At 38.9% G+C, this 27,442-nt stretch overlaps 2 protein-coding genes across 3 annotated transcripts in view; one reads left to right on the top strand and one right to left on the bottom strand.

Moving 5' to 3' along the window:
• Nucleotides 1-27,442, bottom strand: part of adam22 (ADAM metallopeptidase domain 22) — a 60,259-nt gene that overhangs the window by 15,174 nt on the left and 17,643 nt on the right. For both annotated transcript variants that reach the window (XM_061050618.1, XM_061050619.1), the window contains exons 4-14: nucleotides 26,948-27,014; nucleotides 21,791-21,873; nucleotides 17,434-17,497; nucleotides 5,436-5,502; nucleotides 5,189-5,265; nucleotides 4,671-4,745; nucleotides 3,945-4,016; nucleotides 2,346-2,512; nucleotides 2,168-2,252; nucleotides 1,546-1,636; nucleotides 1,400-1,451 (exon numbers count right to left, since the gene is read on the bottom strand). In XM_061050618.1, the coding sequence (XP_060906601.1) occupies nucleotides 1,400-1,451; nucleotides 1,546-1,636; nucleotides 2,168-2,252; nucleotides 2,346-2,512; nucleotides 3,945-4,016; nucleotides 4,671-4,745; nucleotides 5,189-5,265; nucleotides 5,436-5,502; nucleotides 17,434-17,497; nucleotides 21,791-21,873; nucleotides 26,948-27,014 (900 nt within the window). The remainder of the gene's footprint in view (nucleotides 1-1,399; nucleotides 1,452-1,545; nucleotides 1,637-2,167; nucleotides 2,253-2,345; nucleotides 2,513-3,944; nucleotides 4,017-4,670; nucleotides 4,746-5,188; nucleotides 5,266-5,435; nucleotides 5,503-17,433; nucleotides 17,498-21,790; nucleotides 21,874-26,947; nucleotides 27,015-27,442) is intronic.
• Nucleotides 6,795-10,839, top strand: cldn12 (claudin 12). The gene is made up of 3 exons (XM_061050623.1): nucleotides 6,795-6,976; nucleotides 8,437-8,694; nucleotides 8,783-10,839. The coding sequence occupies exons 2-3, from the start codon at nucleotides 8,476-8,478 to the stop codon at nucleotides 9,629-9,631; spliced, it is 1,068 nt and encodes a 355-aa protein (XP_060906606.1). The 5' UTR covers nucleotides 6,795-6,976; nucleotides 8,437-8,475; the 3' UTR covers nucleotides 9,632-10,839.

Genomic DNA, 27,442 nt, shown 5'->3' with positions numbered 1-27,442 from the left:
ACACACACACACACACACAGTAGCCTAGCCCTGTGAAAATGTAAGAATAGTTATTAGACGGTTAGGTTGAACAGACATGCAGTAGATGAGGGATCAAAATAAATATTGGTCAATGGACATGAGTGAGGTTTTCTCATTGAATACAAGTGTCTGAAATACCATTGACTTTATTTTAAAGAGTACAGATCAGGACCAGGTCTGTTCACAGGTGAGGGGCTATGTCACATGACCACCTGAAATTATGGCAAATTTGTGATTGGGCTTCAAAGGGAGCAGGAGCTAAATCTGGACACGGAGTGTTAGAGGAGGTTAGACTTGTTAAAGGCAGATGAATGACATTGCAGACTGTATCAATAGGTTAGGCGTGGACAAACAGAGCTGATGAAAGTCCTCAATATAAAGGGCAAGAGAGAGGGGGAGCCCATCAATAATTCAAATAGCCAAATTAATACAATTATCCCGGCTGATCATCCGGTGATGTCGGCCAAAAACTGAAGAATACACATAAAATTATGTAAAAATTGTACAAAATGATGATGAAAAATACAGTCAGCGTAAGATAAAGGAACATCAAACTGTATTTGTTCATATCATTTGAAGCAAAAGAGAAGCTGGGGCCGCAGCGGCTGCAGTGCCGTCAAATGAGACCAGAAAGGTTGTGATGACTGACAACCCCTCTGAGGCAGCCAGCTGGTTTAAAATCAGCACAGGCAACGTTCTAGCCAAACTTCTGCTCACCTGCTGTCCCATTCGGGATAGAGGGGGAACGTAAGAGGTATTTAAGAAGAGAGGTACATACACACACATACACACACACATCGCACAGGCACATCTGAGTGCTCACAGTGGCACAGCACCATACTGCACACTTTAAACATGATGTGAGCAAACACTGTCATGACATCAGCATGAAACCACAATAACATACACTGAAATAATTATTACCTATTTACTAATCTTAGCAAGCAACAGATTATGTAACATATCACTGCTCAAAGAACCCCAATGAAGTTACATAAACAAGCCCTATAAATATTTACTGACACCTAGAGGTGACTTATCAAATTACAACAACAACCCATTTTAGAGACAGTCGATTTGTCTAATAAAATTGATACTTGTGCAGTTTATACATATACTGTATGTTTGTATGATATACTTCCACGTGTCCTGTTTCTATTTAAATTTACATAGACATCTTTTGTGATGTTTAATGTCAACAATTAACAGAATTGAATCCAACTCTGATGTTTTGATTAACATTTGACTAAAACCTTGAGGGCATCAATTATTCAAATGAATAATGTTTCATTCTAATTTGTCATAAAATCTTTTGTCTTTTATTATTTCTGCTTTAACATGATGACTTGGTGAGGAAATGTACTCTGAAGTAACTTACCCAACGTCATCCATGATGCAGCCAGTCCATCGATCATCACACTTGCATTCGCCTGGTAAAGAAAATCAACCATCAACACTTCTCCAGCACAAATTAATTAAATAATTACTGTGAGAGAAATAGAGCAAAAAAATGTCATTGTGTACCATTTAGGATCCTCTTCTTGTCAGTGAAGATGCCAATATTTTGTCCAAGAGACTGAGCGAGTGTTATGGCCATCTCATCTGTTTTCCCGTACTGATGAGGAAGACAGAGAGAGAGATTGTTGCTTTATTTATCATTTTATTTTCTGAACACACACACACAGTTTTTTTTCCTTCTGTTTATTTTTTTGTTTTATATAATTATTAATTTTTCTCATGCTAAATCATTGATACTGTTGATATTTTTTGTATCGATGCTTCGGCAATATTGTCTGTGTAGCATTCATGCCAATAAAGTGTTCTAAATTGAAAATTGAAATTGAAAGAGGTAAGAGACAGACAGACAGACAGACAGACAGACAGACAGTTGATAAGGAGACAAACAAATCAGGATGTCTCATAAATCAGGAGAAATTGCTTTACTAATAAAATTAAATTCAATAAATTGTTGGATTTTTTCATTTACAGAAGCTTAACTTATGTAAAGATGAAACTCACACAAAACTAAAGAAATGCACCATATTGAGATTTAGAAAAGTATTTATCTGTAACTTAAAGAGAGGAAAGAAGTAATGTCAAAGCTCCAATAAATGTTAAACTCTGTAGCTATACATTTGGGACTTACCTCAATGACTCCTCCTCCTTTGGTCAGGGAGCAAACTCCTCCCATATAAGACGCTCCTCCCCAGCTGCTGTGAAACCGATTCCCGCTGATAAGAAAATAAAATGTAATGTTTATATGTTAAATGAATCTCAGTAATCAAGTGACTCAAAAAAATCCTTCAACACATTCCCGGACTTACGAGAAAAGGTGAACAGAGTCACATTTCTCCTTGATGAAGTCTTTTCGGTACTTCATGAACTCCCTGAGTGTCACCATGGGGTTGTCATCGATGTTAAACTTGTTGTCAGCTGACCACGTCTCCATGGCAACAAGCACAATGCGGGTATTAAGCTGTTCCTTGAAAATCTGAAGAATGAAAGTAAATTGAATATTAAAAAGCTATCCAAATTAAGACTGGTATGTCTCATCCTAATCATCTTCTCCAGCTGTTTGTCATAAGAGAAACAGTCAATGGTCGGTATGATCGATACGATCTCGCCAGCAGACAGCAGCACATTACAGGTGGCGAGACAAAGTCAACAAGGGTAACCGTCTGAAGGACAGAGAGGAGCAAAGTGGATAGTAAATACTATTGTTTGCTCTCATAAGATAGAACAAATTGGGGTTATGTCCAAACAAACACAAGAGAAGTGGAAAACAGAAAAGACTCTTTCCTTAAACTAAATAAAAAACACAGTCATATAACAAAGCTGACAGAGCAGAAAGAGTGCAGACAGTGATCTCTGCAGAGGTTCACTCCTACAATCTCACTCTCACCCTGACATGGGCACATTCAGAGCTGTCAAATCCAAAGTTTGTGCCACTGCACGGTACAGTAGCCTGCATAAGCATAAGATTTATTTTGATGTAAAAAAGTTAATGAAATTATATAACCATTCATCTTTATAAAAACCCTGAGGGTCATTAAACAACCCTTGCCTCCCTTTCCTAAATGTAAAAGGAAGGATGCCACAAACATGTCCTTCCTGGGTTTTTACACTGGTAAACCAAAGAGAGTTATAAAATTTACACTTCACCTCTGAAACAGTAGTCCAAAAATATTTTAACTGAAATGTCCTCGTAATTACTGAGCAGATTAGATGCATGAGATACATTACACAGGTTCAGAAGCAGCTACAAAGTTGATCTTGAGTTATGACGTGTTTTTTTTTTACCTTCATACGTAATTCTAAGAAAAGAGGATTTTCCATTTCCCCTTTAACTTCCATTGTTTAGAAGTGTTTGACAGATTGAGTGTTTTAAGTTCTTCAACTATTGTTTGTATCTTCCGGACTGTAGCTTCTTAGCAATATTTGTATTATTATCTTGTCTTGTGCCACTGTGAATGTGGCCTCACTGACATGGCCATTTGACGTACACCAAGAAAAAGCGACAATTCTATACTCGTACATGGAAATCAATGTGTACTTCCCAAATAGCGCCTGCTTCATATGATCCTCTTCAAGGACATAGCAAAAAGCACGACCATTCTTCAGCTTCTCAAGCCTATCAGTTTACAGACGTGACCCTGAAGCAGGTCAGGTTTCAGTAGCACAGCACACAGATGTTAATGAAACACAGAAATATCTGCCTCCGTGCTGTTGAAATGCCAATGCTGTTTGCAGTGAAAACTCTTTTGACAGGCTGGTTAATAGCTGTATGCAGCATATTATGAGCCATAGGAGGTTTTAACTGCAGAGAGTGTGGTTGGTTGGCAGAATACAGTGCAATGTGCAGCTCCAATACCTGGGAGTGCTTGTGGTAAGCTTTCCAAGAAGAGGATCAATACAATTCTTACCATGTCAGCCATATTGACCACTGACTTAGCATAGTTATTCGTGTGCCCAACGGAAAGCCGATGCTTCTTGTACTGAAGAGAGAGAGAGAGACAGAGAAAGAGAACGAGAGAGGCACGAAAACAGGATGGAGAGGAAACAAACAATAGTGTTAGTCACAATCTGGTACAAATTCATTTCAAGCCTTTTAAATCTTCTAAAAGGAGCAGGTGACTGCACATTTGCTTTTGCTCCAAATATCAGCTTTATTGTGCACTTAACAATCTCAGGCACAGGAGATTTAAGTCAGGGCCAGTCGGATAAATACTGTCTGTTCAATGTACAATAAAGGGAGTGCCTCAAGAGTGCAAGCACTTATTTCATTTAAAGTATTGACTCTCAGACCACCCAGCATCCTGTTCTCCGGTCATATCAACCTAAAGCTAAAAACGTGTGATTATATTGTTTGAGTGTCTTTAAATGATGCTCATTCCATTTGGGCTTAAAAGACGAGACATCAACAACAACCAGAAAGTCAATTTCCAAACACTTAACAAGGAAACATTTCAAACAATTCAAGTAACATAACGGAAATGTGCAATGCTGACAATCACTATTTTAGCTGTGATGATTTTTCTTTACACAGCGCTCAACACACACACATATTTTTATTTGATTTGATTTTAAATAAGTATTTAGTCCTACAGTAAGTGTATATCCACACCATATCTATGTAGTTTAAACTTTACCATTAGATGGTCGTTGATCACCATCAGCTCAATGTATTTGGTCTCATCCTCTATACCTCTTGACTCATGGGAAACCTGAGAAGAAAGAAACACAATTTACGAGTTTGATCATAGAAGACAAACACACAAAGTCCCACATGTCAGAGAGAAAAATAAAAAGAATAGAAAAATATTAACTCTGCAAAGCTAAACCAATTTTTCTGTTTCAAATTCCAAATAAAGATGAGAGCAGCTCTGTGGGACAGACAGCTGCAAACAGCTGACTTTATCTGAGAAAAGACGAATGGGTTTGAAGCAGCCGCTACTCACAAGGTAAATATTTCATGCAAAAGAAGAAGACAGAAGAGCGGGGAGCAGTTGTGTGAATTTAGAAACTGTGCTCTATCTTTAGCTTTGAGAGTTATAAAAACAAACACACAGGGATCAGTGCACTCCCACACACACAAGCATGAGTATGTTAAAGTCAACATGAGTCCATCAGGAACCCTCTTCAATAAAGAGGTCTGGAGAGGTCCTACCTGTCTCTTTTTCCTCCTGTGAACAACTTTTGACCCAGGAAAAGGAGGGCTTGGAAAAGGCGGCTCTGGAAGTTCACCTAAGAAACAGAAACATGAATTTCTAATCAATACTTTCATACAGTACCTTCAAAAACAGTCAGACACACCTTCTATGATTAAAATGGAACAACAATCAAAATGATTTTACTGCCTGTGATGCATATTTGTCATATATTGAAGATTCTAATGTCTTCAGTCCATATCTTACCATTGAGGAGGTCATTTAATCCCTCTTGGCCTGCAGATTTATAGATCATGTGAATGCGGACATCCCCCTGAAAGACACAAAAACTGTAAATTAAATCACAACTCCCTTTAAAGTGTCTGATGTGTGGACTGGAGTCAGGGCTGCTGTGTTGGAGTTCAACGTAGGTAACATATCTGAATGGAACATGTCTTGGTGTTTGTTTTATTCCTTATTTCTACTTCAAACCTTCAGTGACAGATGTCAAAGCAAAGGAGATGAAACATCAGACAAATACTTGACTTAAACACATAGTATCAATATAGCTTCTATGAAAAATTTACCTTTACAAGGTTTTTTGAAAAACACGAATTACATTCTGCAACCAAAATTAAACTTGGATGCTAATGAAAGTCCATACAGACCAGCACCAACACAGCACAAAAGATCATCGGCTGCACACTCCCCTCACTTAAGGACATTTATAACTCCCGCTGCCTGAACAGAGCAAAAAACATTGTAAAGGACAGCTCACACCCCGGCTTTCATCTGTTCAACATGTCATCTGCTACAGGTCTGTCAGAGCACGGACAAACAGACTCAAGGACAGCTTCTTCCCCAGAGCCATAACCACACTGAACCTGGACATGCGTTGACCGTCCCACCCTCACCACACATACTGTGCAATATTTAGTTTATATTTCTGCAATATTTTACATTTCATACTGTGCAATATTTATCTTATTTTATATTTCTGCAATATTTTACATCTCATACTGTGCAATATTTATTTTATATTTTTGCAATATTTTACATTTCATACTGTGCAATATTTATTTCATATTTTTGCAATATTTTACATTTCATACTGTGCAATATTTATTTTATATTTCTGCAATATTTTACATTTCACACTGTGCAATATTTATTTTATATTTCTGCAATTTTTTACATTTCATACTGTGCAATATTTATTTTATATTTCTGCAATATCTCTTTATATTCTGTTATGCTACTACCTGTAAATAACTCCCACCATACATTGCCCATCTTACCTGAATGAGAGTTCCTTTTTTTAATTTCTTCTTTTGTTGTTTTTAGCTGTGGATGCTTGTATGTGTGTGCACTTTAAGGTGAAGCCAAATAATTTCGTTGTACATATTGTATAATGACAATAAAGACATTCTATTCTATTCTATTCTAGACCAACATGTAAGTTTTCATTGTAGGTCTACAGTTAGAAAATGTATTATTTTTGTACAACTAGTTCCTTTTGTGTCATATTTTTGTATGACAATTATTACCACCCACGTGGATTCAAGGCTCCGAGTGTATGCAGGGGATAACCATTGGGGAACAGTCCTTGATCTCGCCCACGCATGCGTGAACCACCTGTGAGACTACACTGGGGGCAGCTGAAACTCTTGCTATGAGGCCACATCCTGTGTACGGCACTGTCTACTGTCATTTTGTTAAAAAGTTTCTGGGTTGGTTCGTCTCCAAGCGTGTTAAGAAGTGCCATGTTAAATGTGATCTAAACACGATTGAACTGCTGGAATTTAAAGGTACTGTAGTCCATTTGTAACCCATTTTTTTCGAGTTTGAGTTTCGAAAAGCAACAGGTTGCTTAAATGCTAACACATTAGCCACAAGCTAACGGTATCGTTGGGAAATTGTTAGTTGGTATATTCGTAAGTTACACTCGCCTCAAATAATAACCTTACATTTATTGTGGATATTTCAGAATTTGGGTCGTTGATACATGCAGCTCTAATAAGATAATCGATGTTTTTAGACGTGCTCAAAGGGCTGAGGAGCTAACGAAACAGGAAGGTAGTTTAGCCTGTAATGAAGATCATAAACATTAGAGGAGTCTAACTTTATCTGCTAAGTGGATGTAATATCTCGTTTCTAAATTATCTCTCGGTTAACGAGTAATGTTTATCACTAAATGTCAGTATAGTTAAGGGCTGTGTGTTTGATACACCCACACGGTCCTGGTCTTTCACTGTCTGCTATGTTTACTATCAGCCTACATGACGTCATTATCGAGCTCTTCTCCTGTAGTTTGTGTTATCACGATGACCACATACAAAATACTTTTAGGTGAGGAATGAGATAAAAACATATATATGCAGTTATACATGTTAGAACTAGACAACTACAACTTAGGGTTAGTATCATAAAATGATTTAGTAAATAATTTGTTGCAGACACTTCAAGCCCTACTGGCCCAAACTGCTAAGGTCTGCTCTCCTTTATTTTTGAACTAAGATACTATTACTTCATTTTATTATACAGCTCTAAGAACCTCATCTTTACTTACTGGACCAGGAATGATTAGAAAAAACGTGCCAGCCTAAGAAGTGCATTACACTACTCAGTACACCTTAAACCGACTCTGAATGGTGCCAGGATGATCTGAGCTTGTTGTTTTGCATGGATCAAAGTCCAGCTAAATTGTTTCTTAGCTGAATGTGATGGAGTGTTTTTTAGCCCGAGTCTAAATTCAACAAATGCAAATTATCTGAATGGATGATGGAAGATAAGTCAGGACTTTCACAGAGCCTTGGTATGTCACTGCTGCATGCTGTAATTTAAAGGAACCTCAAGCCGTTAATTCAATAGATTACTGTTTAGTCTGCACAGTCTAAGCGAAGTGCTGCAGAATGGACACTTTTCCTTGCAACATCAGGCCCCAAGTCACTCCTACTGTGTTTGCTAATAAAATGAGAGCATTGTTTCTCAGAGACAGCAGATATTGGGTCAACTATACTGTGGTGAATAGAAATACAGGGGGGTTGCCCATAGCTAGGTCAGTCTGTGGCACAGTTCGTATACTTGAATAATAATTGGGCCATTTGAAGAAACTTATGTAACCACCAGTTTAAAAAAAACTGTTTTTCTAAATATCAGGAGTTCCTGTGTGTATAATAATATTTATTAAGTCACATTATAGACCTTTCACTTTGGACTAAACTGACCAGTCACTAGTCTCACTTTCCGTCCTCATCTTCTCAAACAGGAACTCTCAACTTGGCCTTTGTTCCTGTAAACATCCACCATGTCGTGCCGAGACATCCACGCCACCAACGCGTTTGCCTTCATCATTGCCTTTGTGTGTGTGGGAGGGATTGCTGTGGCATCGTTAATCCCACAGTGGCGAGTAACCAGACTCATCACCTTCAATCGCAATGCCAAGAATATCAGCGTGTATGACGGGCTGTGGGCTAAATGTGTGAAACAGGATGGCTATTCAGGATGTTACTACTATGATTCAGAGGTATTTCTTAAGGAAACTTGTTCTCTCAAGCCTTTGCTTTTTTCTTTTTATGTCCTAAAACAGAAAACATGTCCTCTTGTTTTTCTAGTGGTACTCTAAAGTGGACCAGCTGGATCTTAGGCTCCTGCAGTTTTGTTTGCCGACAGGTCTGCTACTCGGCTCTCTGGCCTTGCTGCTGTGCATGTCAGGAATGTGTAAGACATGCTGCTGTTCAGAGAAGCCTGAACCGGACATCAAGACCACCAGATTCCTAGTGAACAGTGCAGGCTGTCACCTGGTTGCTGGGACGTTCTTGTTTCTGGGAGGTGCTATATCTTTGGCACCCTCAGTCTGGTTCCTGTTCCGTACCAAGGAAATGAACATCAGATATGACAACATTTTCTCTGATGGCTTTGCTGTGTATGTATCCATTGGCTGCTCTGGGGGACTAATGCTGGCCTCCCTGCTGATGTTCATGTGGTACTGTATGTGTAAAAAGTTGCCTTCCCCTTTCTGGTTGCCACTGCCGACTATGCCCACCTCTCTGTCCACCCAGCCTCTCACTGCCAACGGATATCCTCCATCCCCAGTGTATGGTCCTCAGCCATTCCTGCCACAAACATTTCCTCCCACTGTGATCGACACTCAACCTTATGTGCCCTCCCAGGGCTACTCACAAAGTGTGATAGCCCCTGCACCACCGCAGGTGTACATGTCTCAGATTTCTGCTCCTGATGGGTATGGTTCAGAGGTGGGGGGGACCCAGGCCTACAGCTATGCTCCCTCACAGAGTTACGCTCCCTCACAGAGTTATGCACCATCACAGAGTTACGCACCTTCACAGAGCTACGCCCCTTCTCAAGGCTACGCATCTAGCTACGCAGGCCATCGCTACTCTTCCCGCTCTCGCATGTCTGCCATAGAAATCGACATTCCCGTCCTGACGCAGGGGCAATAGGGGAAGAGAAGTTGATATCATAGAGTTCACCACTGATCAAACTAATACAGTATGATTGATGGAAGTTAATAAATATGAGAGCTATTTACAGCCCCCAGAGTGATAGCTTTAAGAATTCAGTCAGTCACTCCGGGTCTTTAAAGTGCTGATTATAGAAGATGGGATCCAGTCAAAGAAGCCTGAAGTACTAATGAAGGATGAGATTTCCTTTAAAGGAGGCTCACTAAAACACTGCTGAACACTGTATTCAGCTTAGTATTGTAGAAAGAAAAAAATGAAGTTATGTGCAGCCAAAAACAGTGAAAGAAACTTTAATGTGGCTTATCTCAAAGTTTAACTTATTGAGGGCGACTTAACTTTACTTAGCTTGTAACCTGCCTATGTGTCCAATGGACCAACTCCACAGCTACAAGTTAAAAAGTTCCTAGAATTGATAACTTCACATAAATGATCACTCTTACCTTTAGATTAAAAGAAGTGTATCCTGGATGCCAAAAAGCTACAGAAACACTACAAAAAAATACTGTTCTGTTACATTTTGTTTGTCTACATTAACTTCATACATGCGTGATAAAAATAACTTGTTTGTGCAAAGCTTAAACTGTAATGAAACTGTATTAAGGTTAACATCCTGAGGTTCTGCTGAACAACTTCTGAATGAATCACATGTTTGTAATTGTTGTACTGTCACAGTGCCCTGTGAAGAGCAGCTGTCATTGTTAATGCACTAATTATGTGAATACTGTGCCAGTTTACATTGCCTTTGTCTTTGCTTTTAATATTATCTAATACTGACTTATCCCTCATATTAACATGTCATTCAAATGTTTATTTAAAAAGATGGCACTACAATGTTTTTAAATTGTAAAATGTATATCCAGATGCAGAGTTAGATCACTGTTTTTTTTTTAAAACACTATGTTAGGATGTTATTAAGCGTGATGTTAAGAAATAACAGAATGGGGTGCTGTTCATCGGAAACTTTCTGAAACAAGTGTCATTTGGTTTTACTGCAGGGTTAGTACTTGTGATTAAGCCAAATTTAATCTATTGCCTGCTGTTTTATTTGTTGGTTCTTGACATAATGAGAAATGATCAACTTTTATTTACTGTCTAAATACTGTCATTTTACAAAAGGTCATTTATATTATCAATATTTTTTCTACACTTCCACCTTTATAGTTTTTATTAAAACTTGATTAATAATGTTTCTTTATGTCTGTTTATGTGCTGAGCTAACAAAAAACCTTACATACCACTACAAAGTACAAAATGGCAACAACAAAAAAAATCTGTTTCACAATAATTCTCTTTATACCCTCAACCAGCTAGTGAAAAACAAAGCATGTACACATTGTATTACATGAAAATGCAATGTGCATCAGCGCTCTGCTTTTCTTTGCACTTCAATTACCACAGTAAGAATATGAACTCATTGCCATATGCCCTGAACCTTGATCCGCTCTGTGGGTAAATATTGAAGTTATCAAATCACCGGCTTAAGAGAGAAACCAGAGCCAATTAACAACAGTGAGCACTCTATTAAAATGAATCAGTGCTGCAGTGTTTTGTTTTATCTTTGATGTAGTCCTTGTGGACCGGGCGTCTGGATTAACAGCCACTAGCCTAAATCGCAGCAGTCATAATTGGAGCCAACTCTGTCTTTGATGTGACACTTTCATGTTGACTGAGAGTTTAGCTGCTGATTACTAATAAGAACATGATTATACGAAGTGTGTGATATTTGCACATGCTCAGCAAAGTCCATTGTTATCAGAGCATTTTTCCCCCGTAAATGAACTGTTGTAATCAAACATATTCTTGCCCCAGCATCGTCTTTGTTCCCCAGATCAACAGCACTGTTAGAAAATACACACACAGTGTATAGACTCTGCAGGGAGTGAACAGGGATGGAGATTTAGGGTCTACACACAGATGGTCTTCATATGTCATGCTACAAAGAGACTGGGGCGGAGCCTGGGTTGCCATGGGAGATGGTACCTCAGACACAGACTGCTGGCTCATGAATATAGAGCAGGGAGGGGTAACATGCTTTTATTCTTGCTCTCCTTCTGCATGTGTAAATGAACAGATCCAGGTTGGTGACTTGAAGTTGGCTCGAGGCCACAAGGAGACCTCTTTAGTTAATCCCGTTAGCTCCGATGCACACCGAGTTCTTTTAATTCTAGTATAAAAAAATAATCCTAATCTTGGCACCTTTTGCAAACACCCCCTCCTCCCCCAACCTATATCCTACCACCACCCCCATCCAAATACCCTTTCCATCACCCTATCACTCCCCACCCCCCTCTTCCTCAGTCAGCCTCCTCTCATCTGGTAACTTCAGGTCAGATCGCCACACACAGAATCTGTGGTGAAAACTGCAAGGTAGTCAATAACAACCAGTTATTGACATGACAAAATGGAAGCTGTGGGAATACTGTACACCAATGCAGAGATGCAGTAATCCATAACCAAGTGCTTTTCAATTGGTTTAATGGAAAAGCTGCAAATGATCAGCTTCTTTATTTGCCACACAAAGAGCATTGAGCAATAAGCAATGCGAGTCGGTCAACAGATGAAATGTCTCAAGAACTAAAAGATAAAATTTAAAAGACAGATTAGTTGCTTAATATATAAACCAAGCGGCAACCTCCGGTGTTGAAGAGTTAAGCCAATGTGAAAGTGCAAAATCCTGCAGTGCAAGAGTCCGCTTAAGGCTGGCTGCAGAAACTGCGGAAGGCACATTTACATACACATCCGTTTAAAAAAAGCCAGTTTGAACAGCAGAAACTAACATATTATTGGCCCATGTCTCGATCGGCACACACTGAATGGGGGTGAATTTTTTGATGACCTGCTTGACAGGTAGGTGGGATGTAACGGTTTATCAAGATGCTTAAAACCCGCCTCATCTCCAGCTCTCAGCCTGTAGTTAGGTTGACTGAAAGTTAGGTTGAGACAGCATTTCCGGCATGGTGACCGCCATTGATGGGACTCTAAAGCCCCCTGCGATAACAGATGGGTAAAATCACTCAGCCTTCATCCTTTAATATTTACAGTCTATGATATAAACTGGATGCCTATTATCAGAAAAAAATAATATATAATCAGATCAAAATGTCACTTCTTTTTTTTACTCTACCTCAAAGCTACTAACTTTCTAATAAGTCTCAGTTGTGTTTTGTGTAAAATAAGTTTGCATACAAACCAAATCAAGATTCATGAATGTTTTATTCTATCAGGATCCGGCATAATACCTTTGATTCAATACCATTCTTTTTAACTTTATAATTATAAGCATTTTTGTTAACAGCATTCAGTATTAAATTAATTTAAAAAAAATTGAATTAAATTGTGTTTATTTTCCAGAGATAGCAGGTGCTAAAGTTGTCTTGAAAACAGATATCTTGTATGGATTTAGGACACAGAAGTCTGAGGAAGAGCATGCTGGCTCGTCAATTGTCCATAAATCTGTTAAACAGGAGCTCCTTGTTGTGCAGATTTTGTTTGCTTCTTCATACCTATTGCTTTTTTTTTTTTATCGGGGATTTGCCTGTCTTTTTTGACTTTTCATTGGATTTAGGACACATCATTTTCTAACCCACGTATAAATGAAATGTCTGCCTGTTTACACATTTTAACATTCTGTACATAGCTTTACAAATGTAATAATAATCCCCTGAGGCTACTACTGGGCAATTTCATCTGTGAAATGTGCTGCGACACTTGAAAAAGTAAAAGTAAATACAAAGAGATGCAGAGATGTTGCCGCAGAGGCCCTGAGGTGCAGGGGAGTTTGAAAGGTGTTCAGAAAAACACACCAGGACCAAACATATGGTGTTTTCTGCATATGCAAGTCAGCATCACAAATCCTCAGTGCAAGTTGTCTGCATGCAAACGCTGACACTTACAAACTGAAGAAGTGCGAGATTTATCAGCCACGTGGCGGCAGGGAACATCACGTTCTTAGCTTGTGAACTTTAACTCTGCTGATCTGTGTAGCTAACACTGTAGTCTCCACAAGCATATCTACATAACATGATGAGACACTTTAAAAACCAGTTCAGCTTCAGAATGTGACATGCTTGTTCAGAACACACTTAATGTCCTAAAACTTTTTCTGCCTTGGCGGAAGGAGGGCAGATGGATTTACCATATGGCCGACGGGCGTCATGCAGACTCTCTAGCTGAACACACGCCCAACCCTGTCATGTTTTTTTTTTCATCACTTCCAACTAGATCACGACAACTGTATAAGTAGAGCACCTCATTACATAAAGACTCATTTCAAACCTTTACTAACTGAAACCAAGTACAATGTGACTTTTTTTAAAGCTAGTTTCATGAATAATCACTCAATATTCTGAAAAGATAGCGCCCTTTAAAATGAACTTGAAGAACAATATTTAAAAACACACAGTTTTGATACCCAGGATACAAGGAGATTTTTGCAGCACTGTAAAGAATGGGAGAACCACCTTCAGACAAAGCAGACCGTAACAGAGACAAAGACACATAGACTGAGGGTGAAGTAGAGAAAGAGAAACACAGAGAGGAATCCAGGGATGTGAGGAGGTAGTCAGGAGGAACTGTCGCCAACAGGGAGCAGCATCCAGAGCTCAGAACTGACAAACTGATAGCTACCTTTGTGCTCAGGGGCAGCTCAGTCCTTTTGCATTGTCATGCAGTCAGGATCCCCACACCTCACCTGCCAACTAGCATTGCCAGAACAATATGCAGAATGTTTTCCACTTTAGTATGTAGTAAGTAGTATATATATAGTTTATACTTTAAATCACTGAAGAATTATTATGGATATTTGAAGATCTTGTATCTCTAAACAGTATGTTTCACTTCAATAGGAATTGTGTGCAGGAGTTGATTTAAGAACATTAACTTCAGCAAAGGTCGAAAAAGAAAACATGCATAAATACTGAACTTCAAGCGTAAGTACTTCATACAAAATGTAAATTAATTTAATTTAATTTAATTTAATGTACATGTTGAGAGTAAAAGTACTGATTTGATAAAAAATAGTGTGAGAGTTTAATGTTGTGAATGCTCAAGGGGGAATTACATTTTGCATTAAAAGCATTAAAAGTAATATATATACTGTACATGTTCTTTAAATATAAACTTGAAAACCTTTCTGCAGAGTTTTATTTAATAGATGAATATCGTGAAGTATGCAGAAAAAAGTAGGAAGAATATAAATATCGCTCAACAATGTAAGTAAATAAAGTCTTCAAATGTACTTTACAACTGTTAACTATTGCCACTAATAACGACATAATGTTGTTGTTTTATTTCAGGAGTGAATGTAAAATGTTGGACATCTACAGGTCAATAGAAATGATAAGTTGTGTTTTTTGGGGGTATACAGAACGTGATATGAAAAGATGTCTGTATTTTAAATGTTGTATATGCAGATGTGGTTTGGATAAAACTAAACTAGTAGAGAATCTACTCCAATGCATTGAGCATTTCAAGTCACTCCGTCTGTATGAATGAGCAAAAAGTGAACCACGATACGGTATCTCTGAAGATGAGCGCTGGCTGCAGCAGTATTCTTTGTTAGGATCTCTCACTCTCTCATTGCTTGAATTATTCAGTATTTTCAGAAAACTGTGGAGAGGAATGACGGAGGCAGAGGAGGTGACAGAGAAGAGGCCATTGGAGTAAAGAGGAAGTGTAGCTGTGACATTATGTAAAAAGTAAACATATGATTAACAGCTATGCTTGGAGCATGGTTGTTTCTCTTCCTTTATTCTTTTGTATTCTTCTTAAACATTTAAAAATTATAATTGCCTCAAAATTCCCATCCCTCTTTTATTAAAGCATAACTCTGATATTACATCTGCCATAAAAAAAAACAATATCTTGAGTTGAGACATTGCGTTACATTTTAATTTAAAAATCAACTTTTGACATATAGTATTTGTGCTATTTTAATTAAATATGGGGTTTCAAGGTTTTGCAAATCATCACATTTGTTTTTTATTTACATTTTTTAAATGTTTAGTTTCAGCTCTTTGTCTCTCTTTTACTCTATTTGTTTTCCTATTTTGTTTTACACTCCTCTTTTAAGGGCTGGCTTCCGTACATCCACTGTACGCCACTTCTCACCTGTCTTTCAACCCAACACTAAACCTCATATGGGGATGAATCTTAAGCAGATCTGTGTGGCACAACACCGCTATCAGCACCTTTGAGTGCATGGAGACGCTTCCACACAAGAGCACACACACACACACACACACACACACACACACACACACACACACACACACGGACACGGACACGAACACAGACAATAATCCTTGACCTGTCTTATCTTGTCTCTTTTCACTGATTAACACCAGACACACACTTTTTCTGGACGTTTTAATTAGAGCAGAGAGGACACACACACACACACACACACACACACACACACACACACACACACACACACACACACACACACACACACACACAGTATCAGCAGCTTGGTCTTTCACTCACATGCTCCAGGCCTCCTTAGAAAATCTCAGATCGGACCGATCGTTCCCACTATAATGCCTGTAATTGTTATTATCTAATTGGCTGTAGGCTTTTCTTATGTCTGCAGGATTTGTAATCCAGCAAATCTCTCCGTCCTGAGACCTGTCTGCCGCACTCAGGGCTCATTAGAAAAAGTGTTGACGACTCTGTGTGTGATCTCTAACTCATTCTGGTTTTGTCTCAGCCTCCTCTCAAGACAATAACTGACCTCTGTATAAATCTTTTAAGACAAGGAATATAATATTCTCACATACTCTCTACTGTCCACACTGTGCTGTAGCACAGCTGCCAGGAGTTACACGGAAAGATTGTATACGATACCATACCATATGACAGATACGGTACGATATGATACACTTTATTGTCCACTAGGTAATTTGTCTGGGACTCAAGTGCTGCACACATTCAACTGCCTCCACAGTTGAATCAATAAATAAATGAAAGAATAAAACAAACAAAAATCCACCTGTGAACAGAAAAGCTAAAACCAGTGCAAATAAAAAAACACAACATGTATTGAACAAGATCTGCACAAAACACAACATAGGAGAAAGGGTTAAAAAAGATTATTCTAAAATTGATAGCTTCGCATCTGATACTTAGCAATTATGATTAGACTTTTTTTTTTTAAAACACATTAAAGCTCCTGTGAGGAACTTTTAGATTGGGTTGATTTTGCGCCCCCTGTAGACAAAGTGATACCCAACATGTCTTTTCTCATTCTGCTTTCACTTAATGTCAGGGGAAATTTTCAAATGGGCTGTTTCTGTATTGTGCAGTAAATAACTTCATCTTCCCCGTAGTTAATCTCACACACCTATCCCCCCCCAACAGCAGTTTCAGCCATTAAAAATTACAATACTGAAATAATCCATATTGATGCTGATTGACACGTCTGTATTTTGAATGTCATTAAGAGGCATCAATTTTATTTCCAGTCTGTTTCATATCCAGCTAAAAACTCATCACAGGAGATTTAAGATATGCAAATAAAAACAGATAACAAGTTTGCATTAAGGAGGCTTTCACCAATCAAAATAAAATAAAACAGAACAAAGGGAAATATTTACATATTTCATGTACTTAAAGCACCAAATGTAGAAGTACCATTTGTTGATTTACTTATTGATAGTAAATTCAAAAGTGTTAAATGTATGTACATAGAAGATCAGGGGGAAAAGGTTGGAAACAGAGGAACAGCACAGTGTGCTCTTCCAAAAAGAGTTCATTTTCATGTAGTCTTGTAGAGAACTTACTTCGCCGCTACCCTCTCCTCCAGGCTCGATCATGTAGGTGTGATTGCCATCGAAAAACATCCCACTGAAACAGAGCGAGAGAGAGGGAGAGAGCATAAATCAACACTTGTCGCTGTAGTTTTATTCAACACGAGATGGAATAATGCATCTGAATTCAGCTGCTCCTCTGCAATCAGAGCAATACATTAGCCATCCCAGAGCTTGTCCAGCTATCTTTTATTGTATTATTGCAGCATTTGTCAGAACAATGACTGTAATGCACTCCAACAAGGTGCAGTTGAGGACAGAATTCTCGTCAGTCCTGACTGCCATGTCCGGGACGTGTTCGGATAAGAGGAGGATAATGTGAACCAAAAGGTCTTCCTATCTGAGATTCAACCACACAGCATCACTTAAAGGTCACATCAGGATTCAACCTCTGGAACAACCACTTATAGTTTGGTCAGGTTTTTTTGGAAGGGGTGCAAATCTTGATGATCCTCTAGCATTTTTTGAAAGATCTCTTACCATGAATTTGAAATAAACACAAGATACTTGTGCCAATATGAAAAGATAAACACTCAGTGAAGACACCCCTCATCCCACTTCTGCCCCTTGTACCTATGATTTCATTTTGTTCTTTTCCTGTTTTATTTTGAAATCTAATATCTCCTGTCATTCTAGTTCCTGCCTTCATGTGTTCACCTGTCCCTTGATCACAAGCACCTGTCCTCACGCCTCCCATGCCCATTAGGGTCCATGTCAAACAAAAATCTATCCATCTATTATCCATCCAGTTCATATACTCCTTTGTTTCCCACCGCAGTTGCTGGATTGTCTTTGTTACTCTAGTGTGTGCATCACTTTCAAGTATTTCATAGTTTTGACTCAGCATGTTTTTTTCTGACTTGGATTTTTGCCTTTGCCCTTATGGATTTGTTTACTTTGTTGGACTGCCATCAAATGTATGACCTTGGTTTTTGTCAAGTAAGACCAAGCATTTTTTGCTGAACTCTATTGTGTCCTGTTCTACTCTGCTTCTGGGTCTTCAAATGTCTGGTACCGTTACAACCTTATTCACTACTGACAAGTTATACAACCTAACTTATGGCCATTAGTTGCCACCGCAACCAGAACAGTGTTGCCAGCTTCAACAGACCCGGGCTCCGTTTATGCAAGCCAGCCAGGCAGTACCAAGGCCGATACGAGCTACTGCACTGACTCTTGTAGACCCTGCAGAGGGCCAGCACAACACCGGGGTTGTCAAGTGGGAATGTAGAGATGTGAGCAAGAGATGCCATGAAACACAAACGTCGTCGTGACCGTGCAATCGTTTTAAAAAGTCCAAAGATCTATTTCTCATTTAGCAGTTTGGTGAAGGTCTCCTTGTCTCTGCACGTCCATGTGTGTGCATGCGCACAAAAACTTCATCTGCTAATTAACTTTATCGGAAGCTTTTAGGAGATTGGTAGGGTCAAACTGTGAATTCACAAGGGTAAACACACCAACGGCCTTTCTCTTCTAACTGTCCCTGCCTTTTTTCCTCCACTTATTACATCGTGGTCCAACACTGCACTTTGAGCAGATTATGAACACAGGGAAAAAAAAAGGTCAGAGTTACAGACACAAAGAACGGTCATGCTTGCGAACACATTATTTAATTCTTAATCCATAGGTCGTGAGTTAATGATTTGGTTTTCAAGGGACAACATTATAATTTATTTATATTTATTTTTTGGGGAAACAGGAAAAATAAATAAGAAAACAGCTTTTGTTCAGTTGAGATCACAGGATGAGAGTCTGGTTCATTGGTCTCAGTCTTTATGTTCACTCTGATCATTTTAGGAGATGGATTTAAGGCATATTCTAAATTGCTAACAAGGTCAACGTAAACATTTCTCAGTATTGATCATTTGTTAAGCAGATAAAGATTTGCTAAACAGTCAACGTTTTACTGTATACATCCATGTGATGGGTGTAGCTGAGAGCATTTCTATCTTCACAATTCATACCTTATTGAATTGCAGAGTAAAGTTTGTGTTTGCGTGTGTGTGTGTGTGTGTGTGTGTGTGTGTATATACTGTATGTGTGTGTGTGTGTGTGTGTGTGTGTGTATATACTGTATGTGTGTGTGTGTGTGTGTGTGTATATATACTGTATGTGTGTGTGTGTGTGTGTGTATATACTGTATGTGTGTGTGTGTGTGTGTGTGTGTGTGTATATACTGTATGTGTGTGTGTGTGTGTGTGTGTGGGGAAAAAGAGGACAGAGCAGGATGTATATTACGGTAAATATCTTACTCAGCATAAGGGAAATACTCTCCTCTAATGTCTAACCCCCCCCTGACACCACAGAGCACTCCCTTAACTCCCTCCTTCCTTCACGTACACATACACACATCAGTGTTCACAGGGCATAGTCTGGTTGTGTCCGTTACATTTATTATGTCTACTTGTGTATTTCTTTCCATGCTAAAAAAGAACATTTCCCAAAACCTGAGATTTAAAAACTATGTAACAGTAGCATTATAACGTGCTTCACTCACATTGGGCGAATTCATTATTCGTGTAAACGATTAACCTTGATAGGGTTAGACAAACTCATGCTCCACTTTGACATTATTTTGTGTTTAGTTTACACATTTGTTTTGCTGCTAAACAAGTCACCACAATCACATGAAATATGCAAAAGCTATTAAAGAGCCGCAGCTTGACTTATTAAGCAGTCCTTAATACAGTAGTCAGTTCCTGATGATAACAGTTCATTAGCTGAGTTTACGCCCCGCACTGATTAACTCTTTTTGATTGATTTGTTTGTTTGTTGTTTTCTTTTTGATTATTTCGCCTTATGAGGCATAATGATTTCAGAATGAATATTAAGCCTTAAAGGAAAAACTAAGAGAAAGACTGATAGAAGCAGATGTGAAAGGTTTTGTTAATTAACTTAACTTAAGACTTCATAAAGCTTAGAACTCTTCAGCATCACAACTCAGACTAAAAAAGTTAAAAAAAAATAAAAATAAAGGCCAGTTATGCTACCACACACTTGTTTGTTATGTGACATTAGCAGCACACTTCTTGATTGTGGAGTTGGAAATAATCAGTCAAATACATTCCTAGCTGGTTAATGTCAATGCCCCTACGATTGAGAACAAACTGCTGAGTTGACATCATATTTGGAAAAAACCTGGTAGGTCAAAGTAAACGTCTGGTTGATAGATTCATTAAACTGTTCATTCATTTGTGTCCTATATGAATATTGACTCACATGTATTTTGTGTTAAGATATAAGGCTGTACGTGTTAAACTGGTCTTTGCAGTTAAAGCAGTATTTTTAGTGGTTTTTAAGGGGAGGTGCTCTTGCAGAATCAGGTCATGAACAAAGTTAAAGAATCAGCAAAATAAAAAATACTAGACACAGCCATCAGTGTGTTGATTAAATGCTAACTGGGAGCATCAATCGTGGTGATTGCATCCTTTCGCTTAAAGATCATGACCAAGTTTAAAAAGAACGATTTCTAACTCTGGTCATTTCTTCTAATTTGTGATAATATAAGGACAGCATAAAAAGCAAAATTATTCTCATATGAATAAATGTCCGCTCAAAAACAGAAAAAGTCTGGAGGTCCAAAGGATGACATGACGAGTCACTGAATTGATTTTAGCCTCTGTGTAAGCACATGATGACACTTACAAGGAGCTTTCTCTAGCCCAGTAATAATACTTCTTTACGTATATATTTTGGGTTTCTAAATTTCTTTAGTGCGTAAAACTATGTAAGGCAAATAGTGTGTGTGATTCTGTGTGTGTGCTAGTTTTCCATCTCATGTTCACAGTTTGGGAGGAACACCTTTTTCACTTTTTTCAGTAATTGTGTTTAAGCACCTGTGAAAAACACAACTTTTATACTCAAATGTGTGTTCTACATATTTGTTCAAATGTGCTATTCTTTATGCAAACTTAACTCACATACTGTACAATATACATAATGCATTTTTACCCTGCCGGAAGGCCACTCTCTTGTCTCTTTACACTTGACGGATAAACACAAACACATGTATACTAACTTCTGACACACATAAACATTGTACATGTTTTCCTCCAGGCGGGCCTCGACCCCTCTCTCTCTGCTTTAGAACACTAACTCTAAAAATACCAACACCAGGAAGAGAATAAGAGAGGAAAAAAAGAAGAGGAGACATCTGAGCAGCACCTGTCTAGGTGAGTGATCGCCAGAGCAACAATATTTTAGAGAGGCACAGAAGAGCTGACTTAAACTAATTGCATTGACCTAAAGGATAAATGAGAGCGAGGCCCTGCAGCAATATTGACAGAAAAAACACTCACATACATCAGCTACACACAATATTCATACTTACTGTAATCCATGACAGGTTGAGAGAGCCACAAAGGAGTGAGGAAAATCTCTGACCTTCCCTTGATAGTAGCAGTGCTCTCCTCCCTGTAAGCAAAACATAAACACACACAAATAGAGATCAGACAAACACACAACCGCCTCCTGAAATGTCTCAGAGAGCCAAATACTCCTCGAGCTGTTTCTATTACCATATTCCATCAGTAAACGAGTTCAGAGCGATCAATCACACATAATTCATTTGCTAACACACACAAGTGCAAGTATGATCAAGTGAAGAAGCGTGTGTGCATGCACTGTATGTTTGTGTGTGTTTTTGTGTGGTACTGCGCACTACCATCTGTGTGTTAACTTCTCTGTGACTCCGTCTCAACTTCTCACAATAGGAAGGCCACAGCATCGGTCAGTTGTATAAAGACAAAAAAAAACTTTCCATATCTATCATGACTCGCCGTCAACCACTCATTCTCTCCAACTCCATCTGTGTGTGTGTGTGTGTGTGTGTGTACTTCCTGCGAGTGTAAACACACTTTTATTTTCTACAGACGGGTATGATGTCTAAGTGTCTAAGTGCTCTGCAGGCCATCTCTTCCTGGTCCATTTCTTGCTGCCTAACAGCCATTAGGCAGGAAGCCGGTCTCCCCGAGGAAACGCAGCTTTTATCAGAGGATCAATTTCTGCTCTATGGTCTGATGCTGTGCAACAACGCAGTGCTCTGTCCACTTCTACCAACAGCTCTGTCTGCGGACTTCATCTTAATCCATGTCTGTCCGATGGGTTAGTGCGAGGTTACATGGAGGGTTTTGTTTGCATTGTTCAATGACACGGCACAAAGTGAGTGAAAACAACTGGCTAAAGGAATTCACTCCCATTCTGACCCCGATCACAGACCTTCAAGTTCATCCAAAAAGAGTTGTATGGGTTTTGGGTCAGTGCTCTGTGCTCTGTGCAGGCCAGTCAATTACTACGACTTTAAGCTCAGAAACTTTTTGCATATGTGTTTTTCACAGGCACACTTTCATGTTTAAAAAGGAGCACAACATGTCTAATAATTATAGTTTTTTGTCACAGGAATTTTCTACTTTTTGAAAAGAAAATGTAGTTACTGCCTCTCTGAAGACAGTAAATAAATCAGATGAGAATCTAACAAGGTCTTTGGAACTGGAGCCTGCTTTGCCTAGCTTAGCATGTAGACTGGAAACAGCTCGCCATTCAGTCCTAGGGTTACAAAATACACCTGCGTTGTGCACAACTAAAACTCGCAAGTTAATACATTAAATCTTTTTTTAGTGTCTTGTTGTGACAAAAGAGTCGCTAGACAGTGCAGAGTCAAGTAAGAAACTGCGTCAGCCAAAGAAATCATTCATACACTACCAGTTTTACATCAAACTGATGTTATTCTACTTGTAAATGAGCTGGTAGGAGGATTAAGTTATTTTCACACAAAGTTAAAATTACGACACGCTTGTCTATCATTTATGAATCTGATTTTTAAAGGACAAAAAGAAAGAAACAATGAGCTCAGGCAGGTCTCCATGCAGCTCTGTAAATGTCTATATTATCACATCCAAGATGACCAGAAACAGCAAATAAGACCAAAGCACAGCTGGCATAAGAGGATCAAAGTTTTGAATAAAAAGACAGATATGTTAAACTTGTGATTTTTTTTGTATCCATATCCAGTGTATGGTATCAGATGAAGTTTGCTAAGTAAACCTAACTGGAGTTAGAGAAGATGAGAGAGTGAGAGGTCGGGTAAACGACGTAGAGCGAGTGTGAGCTGAAGAGACAGAGAGGGCTATTTATAAGCGGAGCTGTGCTCTACTATCCCAGCGTCACTCCCCCCTCTGTCGCCCTGAACCTTCTGCTCCACTTCTCATCAAAGCGAGAAACACCCAAAACCCAGCGCTGTGGGTACATCCTCTGTGTGTGTGTGTGTGTGTGTGTGTGTGTGTGTGTGTGTGTGTGTGTGTGTGTGTGTGTGTTACTAAATTTGTCTGATCTGTGATCTCCTCAGACCTGTATAAGAGTAATACATCATCTAATCTGGACACAACAATGCACAATAAAAGGGTGAAGGTAAACAAGTAGGGCACCCTCTGCATGTCACTGAAAGTTTGAGCACATTAGATAACTTATATGAAGACAGGCGTAACACAGATATCATGTTTTATTTTCATGGAGTAGATGTAGTGATTGTGTATATTTGGAGATGAACTACTATGAGGATAACAATGTTTTCCCTTCTTTACAGGGAGGGATAGTATGTATGGGTATTCAAAGCTACTGTACTGTATGTGTAACTGCACTTTTGTAACATAACTCTTTGTGTTATAGACCATTGTAAACAGTAGAGCTATGAGTGAGCGTAACTGGTTATTGGTGCTGGCTTTCTAACGGTAATGGTAAATGGTAATGGCCTTGAGCTTGTATAGTGCTTTTCCAGTATTTTGACTACTCAAAGCGCTTTGACACCGCAGAGCACACCTACCCATTCACACCCATTAACACACTGATGACAGAGGCTGCTATGTAAAATGATCATCAGAAGTAACTAATCCCATTCACACATTCATGCACATTCATCGCCGCCAACGAAGCTTTGGGAGCAACATAGGGCGAAGTCTACCAACTGAGGCAAAGCTGCCCCGCTAATGATGGCTGTCTCCCCATTAGGGCCAATAAACTTACTCTATACAAAAACCTTAATTCAGAGACCAAAAAGAAGTATTTTTTTCCTCCTATCTTTGATTAAAAGGATTATACAGATTCAGTTAAACTTTGTGGAAGCCTATAGGCATATATCAAGCAGTAACCTCCCGTGTTAAAAGATGAAGCCAATGCGGAAGTGCAAAAAACTTTGTCCACTTGAGGCTGGATCCAAATGACTCTGAAGTCCTGTACACTCCCCATATTAAAATTACTGTTTTGACAGAAGAAATTAACATGTTTACAGACTGGTACAAACCAAATTTGGTCTTCCTTGTTATTGTCAAACAAACTACTTTTGGAATAATAATGAGAATTTTATCTAAACATCCAATCCATACAAGTCTAGCATGTAAATTTGACCATTTAACTCTTAATGGACACAGATCTTGGGTTTAAAACTTAAAATAAATACATTAAATAAAAGCCTGAATGGGGCGCCGATCGCCTAGTGGTTATGACGCCTGCCCCATGTTTGGAGGCAATAGTCTTCAGCACAGCGGCCGTGGGTTCGAATCCGACCTCGGCCGTTTGCTGCGTGTCACTCCCCCTCTCTCTCCTCCAAACATTTCCTGTCTCTCTTCAGCTGTCCTTTGCAACAAAGGCAAAAAGGCCAAAAAATGTCTTTAGAAAAAAAGCCTTAATGATGCTGAAACTAGGTTAAAGTGTTTTAATAGAATCAGGTACATCCTTTATATCCCTGTGGCATACTTCTTTTTATACTCTGTGTAAACATAAGACTTATAATGGAGGATAATTTGTACAATAACTGCATAAATGATCCATTACAGAGAGCTGTAGCATCACATGAGCTTAAAGGGCTGAAAAGCTCTGCAGCTCTTTAACTGTATTTGCTACATCTGTTACTTATGTACTACATGGACAGAGAAATGACGGAGGCAGACTATTAGAGCAGCAGCTGTGTGATGACGGCTGACACTTTGACCTCTGTGAGCAGAGTAACAAACTGGAGCTTGTCTCATATTAACCTCCCTGGAAAGCAGCCATTAATAAAGAGAGCCTCATATTCTGCAAACTGTAATAAACAAAGCTTGAGAATAGAGCACACGCACAGAGTAAAGTGATTTTTTATCTGTAAGGTGAATGAATTCACAGAGAGATCACTTTATAAGATCCATAATTACTAGAGACTATATCAGTGGTGTAATAATTGGATCATTCTCTGTAAAGTATATTATATCTTTATAATCTGCTTCTTAGCTGAATAAATCCTGACCCTTTTAATCCTCCTCACTTGTGTAATGTAACAAGAAGCCTCAGTGGCTCTCCTGTAATTTACGTCCAGATTTCAGAGGATTATCACAGCAATCTTAAATTCATGTTCAAGCCACAGCTACAGTGTCAGACTGGTCCTCTGATATCTCAGATGAACAAAGACTAAGGGTCTGGATAGGCTGTGCTTTCTGTACATTGATTAACCAATAAAAGGTTTAGGGAGGAGAGGGAACCTGTAGCAGCTACAAAGAACTGCAACAGAAAAACAGAGCTGAGAAGACATCTTCAGGGGAGTGGATTCAGCTACTCTGAAGGTTGTATTTTTTTTTTTTAATCCAAGTTGGATAGACATCATCCATTACAGCAAGGTAGACATCTCTAGCTTACTTAAACTGAATCCTGACTTGTTATACATCTCTGTCTCTGAAATCTAACAGACGCTAGTATTGTCAACTTTCAATAAACACTCCTGTTTTCTTAACTCTGTTTCCTTAAGGATGGAATATGTTAACTACACAGGTAGTTCTTTAGGTGGACATCAGTGAACATGGGTAAGGTTAATGGACGCAAATCTTTTTTTTTTTAAGATTTATTTTGGGGCATTTTTTGGGACATTGTTTTATGTCTATGGACATTAATAGAATATCTATAATCAACATGGCCCCACCTCCAGCTCTATCGCCACTTTTACTTTATACATCAATGGTAAGCAAACAGTTACGTTGTTACACATCAAGCAGATGTTGGGCGACTTTAGCATTCACCTAGGAGTTTTTATTCAGTTCATTCACTCCCTTTTTGCTCTGTGTTTGGTCTCCACTCACCCTCGTGGTTCTGAAGTTGCTAAATGCTGAACTATGGTCACCAGCGCACTAACAGAGAGGGAATCATTAAGACTCAAACCAAAACGAGCTCAGAGACGTACAAACAGTCTGTAAGGCTGAGAGAACCTGTAAAGTCTTTCTATCTAGCAGCAGTTGTTCAAACCACATACTGGTTGTATTTGAACCTGGTTGAGATCTGATTGCTTGTCTTGCTTTCCTAAAAGCATTTCCAAAGTGTGTTAATTTGCCTTTGTCCTCATCTACGTAACCAGATACAGACTGCAGGGTTATATCAGGGCACCATGAACACACAGTATAGCTTCCATTCTTTATGTTGAGGGTGGAGTGAAAGTGTGAGTGAACATGAGCAGAGATGATTTGCAGAATCTTACATTGGTGACGACAGTCCTCCCTTTCTCTGACAAATGCCGCTCCACGTACCCCGAAGACAGCAAATCACTGAGAAAAGAGAGGAAAGAAAGAACAAAGATAAGAACATTTGTAATTTTCATTTGAGTGTCACTTAGTTATACAAGTTTGCTTGTTTTTTTTTTTTTATGGGACAATTGTATTCAGTCTTGGCAGCAGAGAGCTTCAGAGCATCAGCCCGGCTAATTATGACCAGCGTACCGGGACGAGGCTATTTCCAGCACACAAACTCACACAAACATAATTATACAAATCCAGCCTTCTAGCAAATGTCTGGTGTGTGTACTTGTCTGTGTGTGTTTGTGTGATGAGTGTGTCTGTCCAAGAAAATAAGGACAAGTGAAGGTCAGTAAGGAGTAAAAGAAGTGACACAGGCAAAATGGGAAGGAGGCAGGAAATAAATTGAGAGAGCAAGGAAGTGAAAGAACGGCATAAATAAGAGGAAATCAGTCTATGTG

This window comes from Labrus mixtus, chromosome 11 (assembly GCF_963584025.1).
Source record: "Labrus mixtus chromosome 11, fLabMix1.1, whole genome shotgun sequence".
Classification (NCBI taxonomy): Eukaryota; Metazoa; Chordata; class Actinopteri; order Labriformes; family Labridae; genus Labrus; species Labrus mixtus.
This window is presented reverse-complemented; position numbering and strand designations above follow the sequence as displayed.

Excerpts from the sequence above, each read along its gene's own strand:
- cldn12 (XM_061050623.1), top strand. The coding sequence starts at position 8,476 with ATGTCGTGCCGAGACATCCACGCCACCAACGCGTTTGCCTTCATCATT. Across the intron at positions 8,695-8,782 it reads GTTACTACTATGATTCAGAG|TGGTACTCTAAAGTGGACCA; the intron begins GTATTTCTTAAG and ends TTGTTTTTCTAG.